The 20,914-nt window shown below is 45.7% G+C and overlaps 1 protein-coding gene across 1 annotated transcript in view; it reads right to left on the bottom strand.

Annotated features, from left to right (window-relative positions):
* EPS8L2 (EPS8 like 2) overlaps positions 1-20,914 on the bottom strand; it is a gene marked incomplete in the record, with an annotated part of 120,528 nt that overhangs the window by 79,476 nt on the left and 20,138 nt on the right. The window contains 2 exon segments of the mRNA XM_034770404.1: positions 11,402-11,457; positions 12,231-12,294. Of these exon segments, the coding sequence (XP_034626295.1) occupies positions 11,402-11,457; positions 12,231-12,274 (100 nt within the window).

Raw genomic sequence — 20,914 nt, 5'->3', positions numbered from 1 at the left:
GACTGCTGCCGCTCCCCCGTCGACTCCGCCTACGCGTCTCGCTCTGGTGGAGTACCGGAGTCGACGGGAGACGGGGCCCCCCGCTGGATTGATTGCTCCGGAGGTAAGTGTGGACATACCTTTCAGGGCCCTGCATTGCTGTCTGAATTCTCCTGCCATTTCCCACAACCTTACTTCACAACAGCACCTACTCTGCTGCTTCACACAGTGAGCTCTCTGGGACAGAGGCTATTTTCTTGTTCCCTTTCTGTCCCTAGCCTTTGGTTGGGGCCCCTAGAGATGCTACTGTCATACAAATAATGGGGCAGCAGAGTGATGACCATGGATTTGGGTGCATTCAGATACCTATCCAAGCCTACGGGAGCTGAACGGAGTACACACATGGAGGTTCACCCACCACTGGCAAACAGCAAGATTACTGCCCAAAGGATGCTGCCCTCTTCTTTCAAAAAGCTCCGTTTTCAGATGGTGTAGGGAAAAATGAAAGGGTGAGTGAGGCTTTAAGAGGAAAGGTCGTCAGTAAGAGGAGAGCTGCACTGCAGCAGGGGAAAGCAAGGGGTAACATGAAGCTGGGACCTGTGGTAGGAAAGGAAACATGAAGAGAGACACTGCAGTGGCACAGCCGGAGACCTTGATCTGAACAATGTAGTCATTCAAAGCCAGTGGGGAAAGACGGAATTAGTGTGCCTCAGGCATTCCAGTGGCGCAGCTCCATGAAACCAGATCAGCTCCAGCACCAACTTCCACGGGGGCATAAACACACGGCAGCCAGGCCCTGGGAAAGTTTAAGTGGCACAGCTTCAAAAGGCTGTCCTCTTGATTACTATTTACACACAGGAGAGCAGTGATGGGCAACCTGCGGCCTCAGCCTAGCATCCCCAAATGAGATTAGAGCCCCATTGTGACAGGCACTGCACAAACATAGTGAGAGACAATCCCTGCCCTGAAGCTGTTTGCAGTCTAAATAGACAAGACAGATAAAGGGTGGGAGAAAAGCACAGAGAGCTGAAGTGACTTGGCCAAGCAATGCAGGGCTCTGAATGCTGATCAGAGTGGAGAGCTGCCTGCTGCAGATAGGAGCAGACTCTTTGCTGCCAAGTGGATGCAAACAGCTTGGTAAAATGCATCCCAGGTCTCCTGGTTCCCAGACCAGTGCACTAACCATTGGACCCCTGATCAGAGCTGGAGGTAGGAATTGCATGGCCAGCAGGTGGGAGAATGCTGCATCAATCCTGATGAGTACAGCGTTCTTCCTCCTGAGTATTGTTCTTACTGGGCTAGGCAGAAATTAACATAGTGCGACTAGAATATTCAGACCCATAAAGGTGAACATGAACAGCATCTTATTGGCTAGAGACGTTAGGCACTGGGGTGGGGGCATATATGGAGCCAGAAAACTACCCATGTCAATCATAACAATAGGGTAGGGAACCATTGGAGACACTGTTGTTACTTTCATTGTGCCCTGTTCCCAAGGATCTCAAAGCACTTCCCAGATATTAAGAGCCAGATTTAGCCACAGCCCTGCATTGGGGGCAGTGTGGAGTGACTCTGCCCCAGGGGGAGAGTCAGGACCCCAAGTGAGAAGTGTAAGCCCCATGGCCCTGCCCCCTCCCAGCCTCCCGTGGGTTGACTTGCACTCCAGGGGGCACATTCAGGAAGCAGTCCCTGTGCTCAGGCTGGCCACTCTCTGGGACAAATATTTACATCACCCTGTAATGTAATTTAGTGATGGTGTTACATATGAGAGAATCCTGGTTCACAATTTGCTGAAAAAAGTCATGCTAAGTCAGTCAATTCCTATTAAATAATAATACTTTACAATCACGTTACATATACAAAATGAGTGTCTGCTGATAAGCTGCAATGGAATTAGAGGACAGCAATTCTTCCCCACTAAGGAAGTGACTATTATTTTTTTCTGGACCTCTGACATCATTCCTTTAAAATGATCATTTCAACGGAGAACCTCTGCTGGCAGTTTGTGCAGTCACTATAGCCTGAATTGCAGCCCAGTTCTTTTAATGATGATGACAAAAGTACGCAGAAGTGTGTATACTGACTTTTTATTCATAGAAATACCACCCCTTTCTGCCAGTCACGTTAATGAATTGTGACAGTCACTTCTATGGATGCGGAAACAAGCACACAGAAAGATTAAGTGACTTGCCCAAGTCCAATGACAGAAAGGGAAACTGAATCCTGGAATTTTGACCTAGGTGCTAGAACTAGGGGTGCTGCCACACCCCTGGCTTTAAGTGGTTTCCATTATATAACAGGTTTACAGTTTGATTCAATGGCTTTCAGCACCCCCACTATAAACATTGTACCCTGAGTCTTGATTCCCTTTTCAGTGCTGTACGCACTAGACATGCTGCTGAACAGGAAGTGCACTAATCCTCTCATAAGTGTATGATCACAAAGAGGCCTGTTTTTCTTTCTTCCTCGTACCTACTGGAAGCAAACTTAAGCATGTACTTCACTGACACCTCCCCATCCAACACCATTCAGGGCAAAGAACCAGGAAAGAAGGGGCCTGAGGAGATAAATGAGCTGGAGTGAGAAATTAGGTTAAGTCTCCAAGGCTCTTAATAGCCAGTGTACTTTTATGAGTGCTGCGTTCATTTTGTGGGATGGGGAGAGATTTCTTGCTAATGTGAATAGCTGTAACTTACCAAAGTCTGCTCTTTGATGGTCTCTGGGACAGAGTTCTGCTTTCGTCCCCAAAACTGGGAGCCAAAGTAAGGCCCTGATTCAGAAAAGCATCCCTATTCAAGACAGGGCTTAAGCATGTGGTTTACTTTTAAGCATGAGCTTAAGTTCAAGTAGTGCATGTGCCGGTTATGTCCTGAACTGGGATGGCCTTATGCGTAGGTGTTTTCCTGAATCATGGCCTAAATCCACTAAACGACAATGTTGGTTGAGCTCTGTTTATTGAATCAATGCTCTTTGTCTTACATTGCAGACATTAACTACACATATTAAACTCGTGTGAAAGATGTGGAATTTTCTGGGGGTGGGGGAGGAAATATTTCATGTGCGCAGTCGCAGTGTATCCATTTATATTCATGTGAATGTCACATGTAGCTCAGCTGAAATAATTAACAAGCCCATGGTTCTATACAGGAGATAACCAGTAACTAATGCTGAATAAAGAACAGGAGTACTTGTGGCACCTTAGAGTCACCCTTGTTGTTGTCCAGCATGCTAACTAATCAATAACTAATGGCTATTTTCTACCCAGCTTTATGAAAAAGATAGTCTCAAGGCAATTTTTAGAGCTTTGTGCTTTTGGAGCCAGATCTTTGGCTGGTGTGAATGCACGTAACACCACTGATGTCAATGGATCTGTGCTAATTTATACCCCAGCTGAGGATCAACTGGGCCCTTTATTTTCATTTATGCTGCTGTTTATCAGCCCGTGTTAGAAGTTAGAAAATAACATTTCTTTTATGGCCTGTTTGTTCAGTTCCACCAGTTGAACACTGATTCTCGTCCCCACCCCATTTTTATAACAGAGCTGGAATTGACGTCATTATTTTTGGGTGTCTGATACCATGTTAGGTTCCTCAAGAGAACAAATAAAGAGACAATCCCTGCCCAGAGGAAAGTACAAGATAAATTCACAGAAGACACAAAGAGTATGTCTACACTGCAATCCAAAGTGAGGCTGCAGCAGGGTAGACAAACCAGCGCTCGCATGGCTAAAACCAGCAGCGTAAATGCAGCAGTGTGGGCTGTTCAAGCACACCAGGTACCATGGATATGTACTCATGTTGCTAAACTGTGCTGAAGTGGGCACATCTACCTGTGCTGCAGTCACACCTCAGATTGCAGTGTAGACACACTCAAAGTGAGGGGCAAAACCAGTCAAAATTGGGGTAGGGGAAGGACAAGGATTATGACTATAGGACTGTGCAGTTATTCAGTAGAACCCTGATCCTGAAAGCTGGTCCAGGCAAATGGACACCTGGGCTCCACATGGGCACAGGGCTCTGCATGTGGGCAGCCAATTGCAGAATCATGACCTTGATGATTCCATTAAACATTTTGTTCTGCTCTTGAGAACCAGCAACTGCCACTTATCTAGCGCTTTGCTGCACTCTGCTCTGTCTAGGGAGAGGCAAGTCAGCTTGGGAAAAATACAAACTGAGCTAACCCTTAACTCATGCACACCCAACTCAACCAAACCTTTCCAATTCAGATCACTCACTTCCCTCTTCAGAGCTCCCAGCCCATGCAACTATCTGCTAGGTTCAGATGTTGAACTCAAGTCTCCCAAAGGCTGTTGGATAACTGAAATCAGCTTCGCTCTGGATACTGTGGCTGTGTAACTGTGGAAACCAGTCTGTGATCCGTCAAGTTGTAATTTAATCTTTAACCTGTAGTACATTCCACTCAGCCAATCAGGACATGATGTCTCTTATGTGCCAGGGATCCTACAGTGGCACTTCTCCATGGAGACTGTACTGCCAATGGATCACCATAGATTGGGTGCAGTCTGCCCCTGTTCAGAGTCTCCTGGCTACAACACATCAACCTGTGCCTTAAGCCAGTGGTTCTCAACCAAGGGTCCGGGGCCCTCTGGGGGCCACGAGCTGGTTTCAGGGGGGCCGCCAAGCAGGGCCAGCATTAGACTCGCTGGGGCCCAGGGCAGAAAGCCGGAGCCCCACTGCATGGGGCTGAAGCCTGGGTCCTTGAGCCCTGCCACTTGGGGCTGAAGCCAAAGCCTGAGCAACTTAGCTGCAAGGGGGCCCCTGTGTGTGTGTGGGGGGCAGGCAGTTGCCCTGTTTGCTACTGTCTGTTACAGCTGTCCCCCTGTTGGATTCCTTTTTCCCCTTCCTTTCTGTTTGTGCTGAGTGCCCCGCCCCCCCCCCCCCCTCCCCGGCCATGGAACTGACCAAAGTCACAGCCTGGCCCTGCTCATGGAAATGGCTTGTGCAGACTGACTGGGGCCATTGCTCTGCTCAGAGGGGGGGGGGGGCTTTTCGCTCCTTTGTCTAGCTTCTTTGTTCGGACCCGGCTCGGTGTAGGGGGCTCTGCCCAGGTATGCAAGACCTAAAGTGGCCACATAGCTGAGCATATGAGTCATACCTGTGACTCAGAACTTGCCCAGACATGTCCTGTGCCTACCCGGAGTTTTCCCCGCCTTCTCTCCTCCCCTGGATTAAGGGGAACCAATCAAAGTTACTGGCGGGAAACTGCCTGAATTTGCCCTTAAAACCAGACATTTTCTGATCAGACCCCCGGAGAAGGTCCTTGCTTTGACACCTGGTCTGATCCGCTAGGGGTCTTTGGGGGGCCCTCTCCCCGCTCTCATTTGTTTTTGAGCGTACCCCCGTTTTAAACTCCCCTCCCACGAACAACGAATTTGTGCCTGGAGATCTCCTGATTATTGTAAGCGAATCGAGCCCTCTCTGCGTCCTCTGATGCTGAAACTGCTGTTCCTGCTGCTGCTTTGGGGATTGGTAAGGAAAAACCTCTTGCACACTCCCCTTGTTCTAGCTGTTGGCTTTCTCAGGCAGACCCAAGCTAACTCCTTGGTCTGTATCTGTAATCTACTTCTAGCTCCGCAGCGCCTTTGCTGCTAGAAATAAGCCTGCTTGCAGCCATCACTAGTTAATGCCCCCCCACCCCTGGAGCTGTATCCTGTGCACACACCACTCTGCCCTCTGGAACTACCCCTAGTTTAAGGTACACCCATTAGGTTAGGTTTAGCCTTTAGTCTAGATAAATTGTAATTTCATTTTGCATAGTTGTGTTTAAGTTAGGTTTAGAAAATTGCTTGCATTGTACTCTGTAAGTCAGGCTTAAAGAATTGTTACATTGTGTTTTGTTACTTGCTAATTTGTGTAGTCTTGGTTAAGTTAAATCATAGATAAGCTTTTGCTGTGTTCTGTATAATTGTCTCTCTGCTGTTTAAACTTGCAGCCTGTCTGCTCTCTGTGTCTCTCTCTCTCTTAATCCCTTCCCTCACCTGCTCTCCCTGCTCCTACTGCTGCCAAACCTCAATTGTATTACTGAAGTCTAGCAAAAAACCCCATTGGTTACCCCTTTTCTCTCTAACACACCTCACATTTTACATTTACACCACTGTGACACATTTTTTACCTAAAGTTGGTTAGTTAACACATTTTACCCATACTGTTAGTTGGTTATGTGACACACTCTTTACATAGAAATTGTTAGCTACCTGTTACATTTATACTTCAGTGTTAATTGGTTACCAACTGTATTGTACCCCACTGTATTATACCCCACTATTGAAACCCCCTATCCTATTTACTAAAAGAAACCCCTCCCCAATTGTCTACCTTAACAAACCCCATACCCCTCACTATTGAATTTTCCCTGTTTTCGCATTTTCTTAATAAAGTTTATTTTACACCCCACCAGTGCAGTAGTTGTCCCCCAAGATCCCCTACCTGCTGGCAGGGTCAGCTACCTCCTACTGCCAGCCCTGGGTTTTATTTGCAGAAAACCAGTTGTTGTGGCACAGGTGGGCAATGGAGCTTTATAGCATGTTGGGGGGGGGGGCTCAGAAAGAAAAAGGTTGAGAACCCCTGCCTGAAGCAAAGCACCTCCAGGCAGATGGTGTCATTTGCCTAAGCCAGGCAGGTGGGAATGACTGGGCCCGTTGCGCCCAGTGTTCTGTTACAGCCCAGAAACCTTTCTTCAGTTACAAACTGCTTTTGGTATCAAGTGATCGTGGCTGCCAGGCTGTCACTCCTCAAGTTAACTGTTTCATCAGCTGGTTAATCTGCAGCAGGCAAAGTGCTCAGCACTCTCAAAGCTTGGGCTCCATGATAAGACAGCACAGAAATGTCTTGCTATGGGCACAGTTACAGGCTGTGAAATGCCCCTTCCATTTTATAGGCATTAGTCTTAGTTCTTCTCTAGGCACAAGTAGATCAGTATGGCGTACAGACGATCGGGAAGGGGTGACTGATGTGAGTCATGCTGCTTAATGTACTACTGGAAGGTGCTCAGATGATCACAGTATAAGTACTTATATAGACTAGAATATTCTCTTACGGCCTGATTCAAAGCCCACTGAAGTCAATAGAGAGACACTTCCCCCTTAGTTTCAGTTATCTTAGGATCAGTCCCTTTTTCCCCTGGGTTCAGTGGATAACCCTTGAATGGATACAGTATTATTTATTAAGCCTTGAAAACAATTTATATCAGTAGGAGGCTGCCAGCTAATGCAACCACCAAGACAGCAATAAGCCTGTTGTGTAAACTACTCATTATTTTAAAGTACTTCCTTCCCAGCCTTTCTCTCGGGATTGCCAAGAATACAATGGATTTCCCTCAATGTCCTTTCATCTAGGTTCAGAACAGAAGCCAGTAAGCAGAGAAGCAGCTTTATTTATTCATGGTGCGCATTAACATTTATTCAGCTGGCTGCCCTGTGCGTTGAATAAGGCAGCAACATGATAGCTATTGTCCTTCTACCTGCTGTCTGGCTAGCCAAGGTGCTTTCTATAAATGCGGCCAGAGACCCTTCCAGAACTTGGGGCTGAGCAAAGGAGAGACTGTGTTTTACTCTTTATTTGATCATGGCACAGCTATGCTAGTTGACTCTGAAGGAGATGCTGACCATATACTGTTCACACACAAGGCACATACACAGGGCCAGGTTTGCTAGTATACTCTGGATGCCTGGTGATGCAAAGCAGCTGGATTGTACCAGTGATTCTGCCCATGGTATTCTCTTTTCCTATCCTTCCTAGGGTGACCAGACAGCAAGTGTGAAAAATTGGGACGGGGTGGGGGGGAATAGGAGCCTATATAAGAAAAAGACCCCAAAATCAAGACTGTCCCTATAAAACCGACATCCTAATCCTAATCCTTCCTGTTAAATGTAAACTTACGTGTAGGAATTCATACTAGGCAGACAGGATGAGCAGATGGCCAACTTTACATTGCAGGAGAAAATGTAACTTTCAGAATTTCCTGACTTTTGAGTGTTTGATTTTGCAACAGAAGCTGGGAATGGGCGACAGGAATGGATCACTTGATGATTAGCTGTTCTGTTCATTCCCTCTGAAGCACCGGCCACTGGCCACTGTTGGAAGACAGGATACTGGGCTAGATGGGCCTTTGGTCTGACCCAGTATGGCCGTGTTTATGTTCTTATGTTCTAATATTTAATGTTGCATTAACCTCGGGATTTTGTTTGTTTGTTTCGTTTTTGCATTATTATTATTGTTATTTCATCAGTGAATAGGGTATGAGGATGGATGTGTGGAAGAAATTCCTCTTAGTGCTGTTAGAATCAGCCTATTTAAATCCCCATCAGATTGAGGGTAACTAAATGCAAAAAGAAAGACGGTTAATGCAACGCCTCCTTTGTAAAGTGTTTTGAGATCTACTATTAAACAGTGATTTACAAAGAAGGTCGGTGTCATCATCCCCATTTCATGGGCAGGGAAACCGAGGCACGGAGCAGTAATGTGATTTGCCCAAGATGATCTAGCAGGCTACTGGCCAAGCCACGAATAACATCTAGGTCTCCCAAATCTGAGTTCAGTGCTCTATTTACTTGGGTACAGCGCCTCTGACATCCTAAATGACATTTATAAAGTGTTGCCTATACAGATCAATAAAGCAGGAGAGACAGATAGGTGTCTAACCACTGAGGGTTTTTTGGCAGAAAAGTAAGCACACAGAAGGCATACCTCATTCATATACAAGCAGTGTAGTCTAGCATGGGGCTGGGAGGGCGGAGCCCTGGATCCTTTTCCCAGCTCTGCCACAGACCTGCTGTGGGATGCCAGTACTTGTCATTTAACCTCTCAGTGTCGGTGAATTTTTAACAAGAATTGCTTTTGGGGCAGCTTCACAAAAAAGCAAGGCACGTTTCACCTAAGTGTTGTGATTGACTTTTGTTTTTGAGAACAAATTTGTTTTACAGAGAGTATGGATGCTTTGGGAGTGTTTGCCAAACCATTGACTACTTATTTTCCATTTCCAGTTGCGGGCAGTAAAGCTATTTTAGAGCTGCCAGTGTCCCTATGGAGGGGCACAAAGCCAGTATTTTAACACCCGCATGTTGATTAGCTAATGACAAGTCTCAGTTGTGTGATGCAGTCACATGGTTGATGGATATCTGTCTTAAGGAAAGTGGCCTTAGTACATGAAATGTTTAAAATACGTTATTTTCAACTTTCATTTTAATTTTTATTTTGACCAATATTCAGAGGAGACTAAAATAAGATCAAGGTATTTACTGTAGGAGGCTTTTAGACTGAAATCTTTGCACCACCAAAAACTGCCCTCCACTAGCCAAGCTCTAGGTACCTTCAACATACAGTTAAAAATAGAATAACATAGGAGTTACAAAACATAACGGGGGGCACTATGGCCCCCTTACACTGTGTAAAGGGGTCTTAGTGCAAATGAGAATAAGGTCCAACTAGTCCAATGCATTAGCACTTCTTTTTCCCAGTCAAGCACATGTTATTTAATTACCAGAAAAGTGACCAGTAGAATAACCCACGCACTTTCTCCACAGACAGAAATTAGGCCACAAATAGTCAGTGAGTGGTGCAAATAGCACTAAATTTATCTCCTCCCTTTACTTCTGTGTATTGGTCCCTTGCAGCTAATCTAAATGATTAATGATTACTTTGTTCAACACTTTATTCGCTAAGCTAAGTACTCAGCCCTTCAGCCAAGGAGGTCACTCACAGTGACACTATCCCAGGCTGAGGTCACTTTACAGTGACAAATCTCCAGGCAACCAGTCTGCAACTCTAGAGCAGGGGTAGGCAACCGATGGCACGCGTGCCGAAGGCAGCATGCGAGCTGATTTTCAGTGGCACTCACACTGCCCGGGTCCTGGCCACCGGTCCGGGGGGCTCTGCATTTTAATTTAATTTTAAATGAAGCTTTTTAAACATTTTAAAAACCTTATTTACTTTACATACAACAATAGTTTAGTTATATGTTATAGACTTACAGACTTCTAAAAACGTTAAAATGTATTACTGGCATAAATTAGAGTGAATAAATGAAGACTCGGCACACCACTTCTGAAAGGTTGCCGACCCCTGCTCTAGAGCGACAAATATCCCAGGCACCCCACCTGTGACCACGATCACCTTACAGTGAAAATATCTCAGTCAACCAGTAGGCAAAGGCAAGTTTCTAATCAAGTCTGAGCAACTCATTGAATTGCTGCTGGAATGCTTTGATAGTCTACAAAAACCCAGAACAGAAGAATTGCCAGAATTCCACAAGGTTGTTTAGTAATTTTGCAGCTGGAAAGCAAAATCAGAAAAGCCCTGTTCTGTTCTATTCTGGCTTTTATATCTGCACCCATCACATTGCACTCACAAAACTAACGTTACATACCTGTGCCCGGATCCTGCTAATGAAGTCAATTAGAATTCTACACACAGAAGGCTTTCCAGACCACAGCTAGAGTACCCCAAACTAAGGAGCTTTTATCTTCCTAGCTGAACTGGGTGGAGGAGAAGATTTCTCTTCTCACCCCCTTCCCTTGCTTGTTCAGGCCATCACTACATAGTGTGGACCAGATCCTTGGCTAGTGTAAATCAGCGGAGATCCATCAGTAATGTTGATGATTATTAATACCTAGCTCTGATACAATGCTTTTATATGTAGGTCCATTGACTTCAACGTGGCTATGTCAATTTACACCGCCTGGCATGTTCCTCTGAAGCTCTTCTTGTCCTCTAGAAAATGATCCCTTGTAAACTCTCTCTTCTTTGAAAGCTTCAGAGGGTATTGACTTTTCATGGTGTACTGAGTAATTAACGAGTATAATCATTAACCTGCTCACAACAGTCTTTTTTAGCTTCGCACTATTGAGAACCTGGTTGTCTGGCTAAATCAACCAGAGAACTTTAGGGATAATGTGGAAGTGTATCTGCTTTGCACAGGCTTGTAACACTAGCAAAATTAATACGGGAGTGGCAGCCCCTATCAGAGTGGCTGCACTAAGTGGTTGCAATGGCATGACCGCTAGTGCAGAGAGGACATGTGCCTTTCTGCCACCATGTCATGAAAACCTGCTGTAAACATGGTATATAGGAAAACAGATGTCGTCTGCCTGTTTCCTGCCACATAGCACCTCAGCAGGGAGAAGTATAGGAAACAGTATTGAAACAGACCCATGGCTTGTCTAGTCTGGCATCCTGTCTGCAGTAGCTTCTTCTACTGGATGCTTCATTGGAAAATGAGAAGCCCCTTAAAGGTGAATTGTGACGTGTCCATGTCAGTTCATCTCACAACCACCCCACAGTGTCCCACCATGAGATACAAACAGGAAGCCATGCAATGAAGATGCCTTCAGCTTTCCCTGCTCCCAGTTTGAACCTGGCAATCTTTACTCAGGCAAATAGCAGCAGCAGCCTAGTGTATGACTTACCGTATAAATCTTTTGCACTCATTCTCGAAGCACCATCTGCTTTGCCCAAGCTGCTGCTGCAAAAGGAAAGAAAAGGAGCAAATAAACAATAAATCTCAAAAAAAATTTTGTTGTGTTTTTTTTTTTTTACTGGATTCATTATGTGATTCATTTGAGCAATACAGATGGTAACCAATTGATCTGGTCTAGTGCTTGAATGGCAAACGGCAATGGGCTTTTCAAACCAGCTTAATGGCAAACGGCAATGGGCTTTTCACATCAGCTTGCGTTAGTGTGTAAGTGAGGTAGTTATCAAGACCCTGCCTGGTGAGCTGGAGGAGTATCAGTCACTGACACCAATTCTCCAGTGACACCTCTGATTGCAACAAGCTGGGAAGCCTTGCAGGAAGCTCGAATGCCATCATGTTTGCACAGTCTGTTGTTGGAGAGATCTAATTTTTGTGAGGGGAGGGGATCTGACCTACTCCTGTTTGAGGTTTCGCTCACTACAAAGAGTAACCCACTGGCTTTCCCTTCAGACAGGTCAGACCTAGAAAGGGCAGAGGACCCCCTGCCTAAGACAACAGATGTATGGATCTTCCACCACTGACCATCACCCATTTTTCTTTCTTTGTTCTCCCAGCATCCACTGGTCCCTTCTAGTCTGTAGGGCTTTGTCACAGGCTGGCTTGCCCTTTAAGGCAAGCTGGGCTCAGCCTTGTCTGTGACCAAACAGCTATTCCCCAGAGAACCAGGAGTGGAAGGAAATGTGTTTGTGGTGGCAGGTAGTAATCTATTGCAGTTCTTGGGGATGAGCCATTCAGTCAAACTTTGTCATTCAGGTTCTTACTTTGCAGAGCCAGGCTGGCTGCTGGTAGATCCTTTGAGACTCATGTTGCTGTCAAGACATTAAACTGTAACAGAAACAAAGGAGTTGCAGTTAGCACATTCCGCATTCCACTTGTTTGACCTGATGAAATATTTGCCTGAGTGTGCACCACACTTCACAATCAGACTTCGTTCAGCATCTGGGGCTCCAGCCTCTGATTCTGTGTCCACAGTCAATAGGTGCATCTAAATACTATTATCTGCACACACTAATGTGCTTCCATAACCTCTTTCTCTCCCCCCCCCATCTCTTTGGATTGCTATATTTCCCTATATAGAACACCTAATGTGTGCACACACACAGACAAAAGTCCTGGATTCAAGTTCCACAGCAGGTTGTAGGCCCATTCCTAACCTAATGCTTTCAGTTTGTTCTATGTTATAATGTCATAAAACAACAGCGCGGTATCATTAAAGGCTGCTGCAGTGTTAGAGGTGCGTCATTTAGATGACAGATTAACCCACGGTTCCCTCTGTTCATCTCTGCCCAGGTAGAAGGTAAAGCCTTTTAAAGCCAGTTCCAGTGCCTGAGGCTGTGTATGTGTGAATTGCTGCTGAGCTCACAAGGGCGGCTGCTTTCTCTTTACAATCCCCACACTGCTGATATCTGATGGATCTCTTTGTGCAGGGCTTTAGGATTGCTGGAGAATGGGCTGTGCTCTATAAACCCCAGTTGTGCTCTGTTCACTTTAGGGCTGTTTTATGTGCGGTTCATACCTCCCCTGAAACCACTGCACCATGGTCGCAACTTAATGCAACCTCTCTGAAGTCCAGAGTGTTGCGTGGGCGTAAATGAGAGCAGGATTTGGCCCAGGGAGTTGGCAGTTTACCCCCAGGATCCTAGAACAGAAAGCTCTAATGCGGGAGGTGACTGACAGAGGGGTCACCTTGAAAACTGTACCACTTGTGTTGTTTCATAAATTCTGTCAGAAAGCGTAAAGCTGTGAGATCTACCTCCCTTTCTCCTCCTGTTGGTTTCTGAGGTAGCAGCCCCTGCATGTCGCCCCATCAGAAAATCCATTATTGTGGAGGGATGGCAGAGCTTTATACAAGTTCCCATAGAGAAGCTGCGTGGAGTTCTACTGAATCTGGACAAGCCATAAAATGAAATGATTTTTAACTCATGATTGATAACCGTGGAACATCAGGGGAATACACCATTGCACCCAGGAGAACAGCCAAAGAATTTATCCTGCATAATGGTCTAGCAAGAGCCTCAAAGGAAGTCAGAGCCACCTGCCACCTATTAAAACTTGCTGTTCAGGTTGCCAGTTCTCCAGGATTGGCCTGGAGTCTCCAGCAATTAAAGATTCATCTTTCATTAAAGATTATGTCGTGTGATGAAACCTCCAGGAATATGTCCAACCAAAATTGGCAACCCTAATTTGCTGTAAGTTCCATGTTCACATGAAGGCTTCATAAAGTCTCATCTGGCCAAGTGTGGGATTCACATGCATGGCATTGCTGGCATTTCGATGGGAGTGTCACACGTAAATTCCCCGCATTTATCTAGAGTAGAAAGATGCCAATGACTTTCTTAAAGGTCAGGCTGTGACAGCCACTTCAGTAAAAGAGTGCAGTTACAGTAGAATGAGTGGCACATGCTAAGGCCCTGATCCAGAACTCACTGAAGTGGGTGGAAGGCTGCCCATCAGGAATCAGGACCCCATTGTGCTAGGTACTGTACACACACACACACACTAATCTCTGCCTGAAAGAGGTTACAGTCTAACTGTGTGATGAGAGGCAACAGGTGGATTCAACAAGCAGACATGGGGAGCATGATGTGATAGTGAGATTAATGACTAGTGTACTAAGCAGCAGTCACAGCGTACCAGGTGCCTGGCCACGCTCAGGTATTTGTGGGTGTAACCCACACTAATATGGAGTGGTGCTTTGTCTCCCTCTAGTGGCTAATGAGAGTGCTACCACTGCTCAAACTGCACAAGCTCCTGTAAATCAAGCAGTAGGGGCTCCTGCTTTTTAGATCTAAGGTCCAAGGGTCAGTCCCTGCAGATGGACGGGAGGGCTGGTGTTATATTAGGTTAATTAATACAGATCATAGAGTCACATTCCACCCCGGAAGTGGCTTCACTAGTGGTTGAATGATTCCCTGTATCTATATGGGGAGCATGATCAACTAAGCATGAGCTCCCAAAGTATACCTGGGGCCAAAAATGCTAATGCGATCCTAAAATGCATAAACGGGAATCTCGAGTAGGAGCAGAGAGGTTATTTTCCCTCTGTATTTGACACTGGTGTGAGAGCTGACTATCTCCAGCTCTGGTGCCCACAAATCAAGAAGGATGTTGATAAATCGGAGACAGTTCAGAAAAGAGCCACAAGAATGGTTAGAGGATTAAAAAGCATGCCTTACAGTAATAGACTCAAGGAGTTCAATCTATTTAGATTAACAAAGAAGATGAAGGGGTGGCTTGATTACAGTCTATAAATACCTATATGGGGAACAAATATTTAATCATGGGAGCTTCAATCTAGCAGACAGAGGCGATCCAATGGCTAGAAGTTGAAGCTAAACAAATTCAGACTAGATATACAATGTAAATGTTTAACAGTGAGAGTAATTAACCATTGGAACAATTTATCAAGGGTCATGGTGGTTTCTCCATCACTGACAATTGTTAAATTAAGATACACTCTAGGAATCATTTTGGGGAAGGCTTGTGTTACACAGGAGGGCAAACTAGATGATCATAGTGGTCCATTCTGGCCTTGGAATCTATTATTATAATTATTTATATTGTGGTACCAATGCTAGGTAAATTGAGTGAGAGCCCTCCGCCCAATGAGCTTACAGTCTAAAAGAAAACACAAAACAGGAAACATGAAAAGAGCCCACGGGTTTCAGTACTTCCATCCCTTTCATTTAATGCAGCATTATTACTATTATTTGTTAGTAGTATTTAACCCTTGCCTGATTTCCCACCCCCGAACTATTTCATTATGATGAAGTCTCATGTGATTATGCCGCTAATACTTCTCACCAATAGGTCTTGTCTATATGTAACTGAGGGTGTGATGTCTAACTGAGTTAGTTAAATCTGTGCAAAATCTTCTTTTGTGAACACTCTGAATTTGATTTTAAACCTGGCTTATATCAATTAAACTCAATTCCTTATTGACAGATCTGTAGCTGAAAAGCACTATACAAGAGTTAGGGAGTGGTATTACTATTATTAAACTAAATTGCGATAAAATGAGTTTAAGCGGGTTTTAAATAGATTTACAGTTAAACTGTTTCAACTTTGAATATAGACATGGACCAAAGAAAATGTGTGAGCACTGAGGCCTGTGATCAACCCCCCCCCCCTTCCTTTTGGGTTCTTTCCTCTCTGGGGGGCATCTCCAAAGCCTCCAGTACTGGTGCAGCCTCCAGCGCTCACTCTGGGTTTTGCTTGCTTTCACTGTTTCTTACTCATGCTTTCCTGATGAAAGAATTCCTGAAATCTCTCTTTATCTTCCTGATGGGCGCGGTTGTTTGCTACATATTTCATGGGGCGCTAGGTGTGTGCATTTTAAAAAGAAACAAGAGGCAAATTTAGTAATATATTATTAGAACATTGTGTATCAGGATTGCTTTGTCTCTGCCACTATTTGCTTCTGTTGTTTCCTCCCCAGACCTTCCGTTTCTCATCCCCCACAGTAGGAAATTTGCCTTTGTTTAAATCAATATTTAAAGTAGCAGTAGATGTGATACATCTGGACTTCAGTAAGGCTTTTGACACATGATATTCTTTAAGCAAACTAGGGAAATGAGGTTTAGATGAAATTACTATTAAGTGGGTGCACAACTGGTTGCAAAACTGCACTCAAAAAGTAGTTATCAATGGTTTGCTGTCAAACTGGGGGATACATCTCGTGGTGTCCCACAGGGGTCTGTCTTGGGACCAGTACTATTCAATATTTTCGTTAATAATTTGAAAGATGGGGCTGGGGAGAGTATGATTATAAAATTTGCAGATGCCACCAAGCTGGAAGGGTTTGCAAGCACTTTGAAGGACAGGATTGTAATTCAAAATAATTGTGTTATACTGGAGAATTGGTCAGACATCAACAAGATGAAATTCAATAAAGACAAGTGCAAAGTACTACACTTAGAAAAAATCAAATGCACAAATAAAAAATAGAGAATAAGTGGCTAGGCACCAGTACTGCAGGATCTGGCAGTTAGAGTGGATCACTGAGTCGACAGTGTGATGCTGTTGCTTAAAAGGCAACTATCATTCTGGGATGTATTAGTGGGAGTGTCATATGTAAGCAGGGGCGGCTCTATGTTTTTTGCCGCCTCAAGCACGGCAGTCAGGCGGCCTTCGGTGGTGTGCCTGCGGGTGGTCCGCGGTCACGTGGATTCGGTGGCGTTTCTGCAGGTGATCTACTGGTCTTGCGGCTTCGGCGTACCCGCTGCTGAATTGTCACCGAAACTGCAGGACCGGTGGACCTCCCGCAGGCACGCCGCTGACTGCCACCCTCACAGCGACCGGCAGACCGCCCCCACCCCTGCGGCTTACCGCCCCCACCCCCGCGGCTTGCCGCCCCAGGCACACGCTTGCTGCGCTGGTGCCTGGAGCCGCCCTGTATATAAGACACGGGAGGTATCCCGCTCTGCTCAGCACTGGTGAGGTCTCAGCTGGAGTACAGTGTCCAGTTTTGGGCACCATGCTTTTAGAAAGATGTGAACAAACTGGAGAGAGTCCAGAGGAGAACAAAAATGATAGAAGATTTAGAAAACATGACTGTCAGGAAAGGTTGAAAGAACTGAGCATGTTTAGTCTTGAGAAAAGAAGACTGAGGGAGACATAACTTCAAATATGTAAAAGCTTGTCATACAGAGGAGAGAGATCAATTGTTCTCTGTGTCTCCTGGCTTAGTTTGCAGCAGTGGAGGTTAGATGTTAGGAAAAAGGTTCTAACTATACAGATAGTTAAGCACTGGAATTGGTTCCTACAGAGGCTGCACAATTACTGTCTTGGGAGGTTTTTAAGGACAGGTTAAACAAACACCTGTCATAGATGGTCTAGGTATACTGAATCCTGACTCAGGACCGGGTGATGGATTAGTTTCATTGCACTGCGACCCACTTCTGACAACAAAAATTACTACACGATCCCAGGAGGGGGGACCAAATCCCAAGGGCTTCAGCCCCAGGTTGGGGGCCTGTAACCTGAGCCCCGCCACCCAAGGCTGAAGCCTTCAGGCTTTGGACCCAGGCTGTGGGGGTGGGCTTGGGCTTGGGTCCTAGGATCCAGCAATTCTAATGCCAGCTCTGACGACCCCATTAAAACGGGGTCGTGATCCACTTTGGGGTCCCAACCCACCATTTGAGAACCGATGGATTAGATGACTTCAAGAGGTCCCTTCCAGCCCTACATTTCTGTGATTCTATTATTCTGTTTTGGTGAACTATTCCAGGTTAATTTATCTGATGGTGTAGGGCAGTGTTTTTCAAAGCCCATGGATTGTGAATGCTAAGGGGGGTCACAAAAGGCAGTCACGGGGGTTGTGAGGCATTGAATATTGGTACTTTTTTACTCTTACTTTTATAATAAATGTGAGAGGGTCATGAAAATTTTTGACTTTGAATAAAGGCTTGCCAACCTGGAAAGGCTGAGCAATGCTGGTGTAGTGTATAGGAATAGTAATAAACACCTCGTTCTTATATAGTGCTTTTCATCTCAAAGTGCTTTGTAAAGGGGGTACATGTTAGAGCCGGACGGAGAAGCTTCTACAGAAGCATATTCCATCAAAATATTCAGTTCCAGCTCAATCGAAATGCTTCATGAAATAGGGTTGATTTTGCTGGAATTTCCTTTCTGAAGAAAACTGGAATAAAAAGTTCTGACAATGTTGAAATGCCCCGTTTCAACGTTTTTGGAATGAAATGATTTTTCATTTTGAAATTACTTTCTATTTTGAAATTTTGTGTTCTAATACTCAATAAAAAATGTTAAAACTTAAACAACACATTTCAGTCTTTTCAAAATGAAAGACTTTGATCGACCCATAATACATTTTGTTTGGAATTTTCTTTCCTGGAAAATTTTGAAATTTTTGGTTTTTCATTGTGATTTGCAAGGAAGCCAAATTTCAAAATCTCAAAAGCCTTCATAAAATGGAGTTCTGTCCTCCGCATGGTGCTAGTCAGTATCATCCACCCCCATTTGACAGATGGGGAAACAGAGGCACGGAAAGTGATTTGTTCAGGGTCACACACAGGCCAGTGACAGAGCTGGGAACAGAATGCAGGTTTCCTGAATGCTCTAGCCACTGGAGGCCATACTGCCTGGCATAGTATTGCTATCTAGGGTAGTATCTCTCTAAATAGGAATATCCCTATATAGCTCCGATGGGATGGCCTCCCTAAAAAAAGGCTCATCATAAGCAGAGCAAACAGTCAAATGAAATTGAACTGAATATGTAGTCATGTTATTGGGGCATGAGATGAAGCCACTCCAACCAAACATGCTAATGCCACTTCCTGTATAGTCCTACAATAGAAAAGGGTTGGTAGGAAGTGAATCTGTTGATTAAAAATAGCTACAAAACCTACAGATCTGCTGTAGATCGGCCAAAGCTGCAACATTTGAATACATAGCTTAATTCCTATTTGTTATTTGGATTACAGTTGTGTTCAGAGGCACCCACAGAGATTAGGGTCCCTTTGGGCTAATCTCTGTACACACACACACAGTCTCTGCCCCAAAGAGCTTACAACCTAAATAGACAAGGCAGAGGGGTGAAGTGACTTGTCCCAGATCACCCAGCAGGTCAGCAGCAGAACTGAAGTCTCCTGGGTCCCAGTTCAGTGCCCTATCCACTAGTCCACACTGCTGTAATGTAAGGGGTTGATTGCCGCTAGGACTGAAGCAAAACTCCTAACTCCAAAATGTGAGCTAGCTAACGAGTAATGCTGAGAGCTTCACATTGGAGTTTAACCCTTTCGCTGCCAACAGACCATGTCCTTGTCTTCATCAGCCTTGCAACTGAAACGTCTGTCTGTGTGACTGGCATGATGACACCTATTTTATGGATCAGCCCCCAGGGGCGGATCATGTTTTCCTAGGTGGAGCTGGCATATCATATTCAGCATGGGCTGGGTTAACTGGAGCAAGCACAGAAAGGGGTTAATTAAGTCAGCTGTCTGATGCACTTCTTTGCTTATTTTCTGGCCCAGGAAATGTTGAATTGTCCCTAAGAGATGATGCATTTTCTAAAGTCTCACCAAACAGTGGGACTGAAATGTAACGGAAATCTGAACAGAATCCTAGTCGGGAAGGAGCTTTAGCACGTTAGCCACTGCCATGTGATCACTCCAGCTGCAATGGAACCTGTGGGTGTCAGCAGGAGCAAAGGGAGCCGGGCATGACATGGGCCAGCTCTCATGTTACTGTCAATGCCAGGTTCCCTCCCTCTCTTCCTTCAAAGTGAGTGAAGGGGACAACGGACACAGGCAGGAGAGAGGTCTGGGCAGTGAGAGCAGGGCTGGCACCTCCCATGGATGCTGTCAGGCATAATTAATGAACGCATAGGAAATACTTCCTGATCCTCTGACAGAGGAGACCCCGCACAAGGACCAAATGTTATTAGTGGAAAGGTGTTGGCAATGATGAGATGTTTGTGATAGAAACGCTGCCTTTGGGGGCCCGCGCAGGGGGCAGGTCTGAGCTTACTCTGCCTTTGGTGACCACACTTGTGGTCAGTGCCGATAGAAAGGGTCACACAAGAATGCTAGATTAGGGAAAGCCTGAGCAAATAACACCAGGCTCCAGTTAGAAACATTAGCTGTTGATCACATGATGTTATCTCTTAAAGTGCCCAGGATAACAAAGCTCCATCTGTTCATGCTGTTGGACAGTTTTGGAAGCATATGTAGCGCTGGGGAAAGGTGCCTAATTGGTGCCTACGTCTGCCAGCAGCTATACAAGCTGCTCTACGCTGCTCTGCCAGCACACATCTACCAGCCTGAGCTGTTCACCTCCAGAAGCGAGAGTGTCGTCCCGTCTTCCATGGCCTGTTATGTCCCCCCCGACCCTGTTATTGGGCTCCTGGAAAACATTAATGGGTTCATCTTCACAGCACTCCGGGGGGGGAAGTATTAGCCTTGTTTTACAGGTGTGGGGTGAGGCATTGAGTGACTTGCCAAGTCACATAGGGAATTTGTTGCAGAGCCAGGAATTGAACCCAACTCTCCTGAGCCTCCATCTAATGCCTTCATGATAGAACCATCTTCCATTGTTTCCCCATCATGGCTCTGCTGGGTTTGCCAACGAGGGTGCCTGTTAGTGCCAACTGCAGTGTGGTTTCTGTGATGTTGACACTAATACACTAGGTCAGAGGTCGGCAACCTACGACACACGTGCCAAAGACGGCACGCGAGCCGATTCTGAGTGGCACGCTGCCTGCCCACTGAGAGGAGGAGGAGGAGGGGCGGAGGGGCCGGAAAGCGTCACACTGGGGGAAGAAGCAGGGGAGGAGGGAAGCTTGGCTGCCGCAGGACCAAGCTTCTGCCTCCTGCCTCCGCAGGGGAGAGCGGTGGGTGTTGGGGGGTCCTGGCTCCCTGCCCCACTCAGCCCCCCCGCCCACCGCTCTCCCCTGTGGGGGCAGGAGGCAGAAGCTTGGTCCTGCGGC

Source organism: Trachemys scripta, chromosome 4 (assembly GCF_013100865.1).
Source record: "Trachemys scripta elegans isolate TJP31775 chromosome 4, CAS_Tse_1.0, whole genome shotgun sequence".
NCBI lineage: Eukaryota > Metazoa > Chordata > Testudines > Emydidae > Trachemys > Trachemys scripta.
This window is presented reverse-complemented; position numbering and strand designations above follow the sequence as displayed.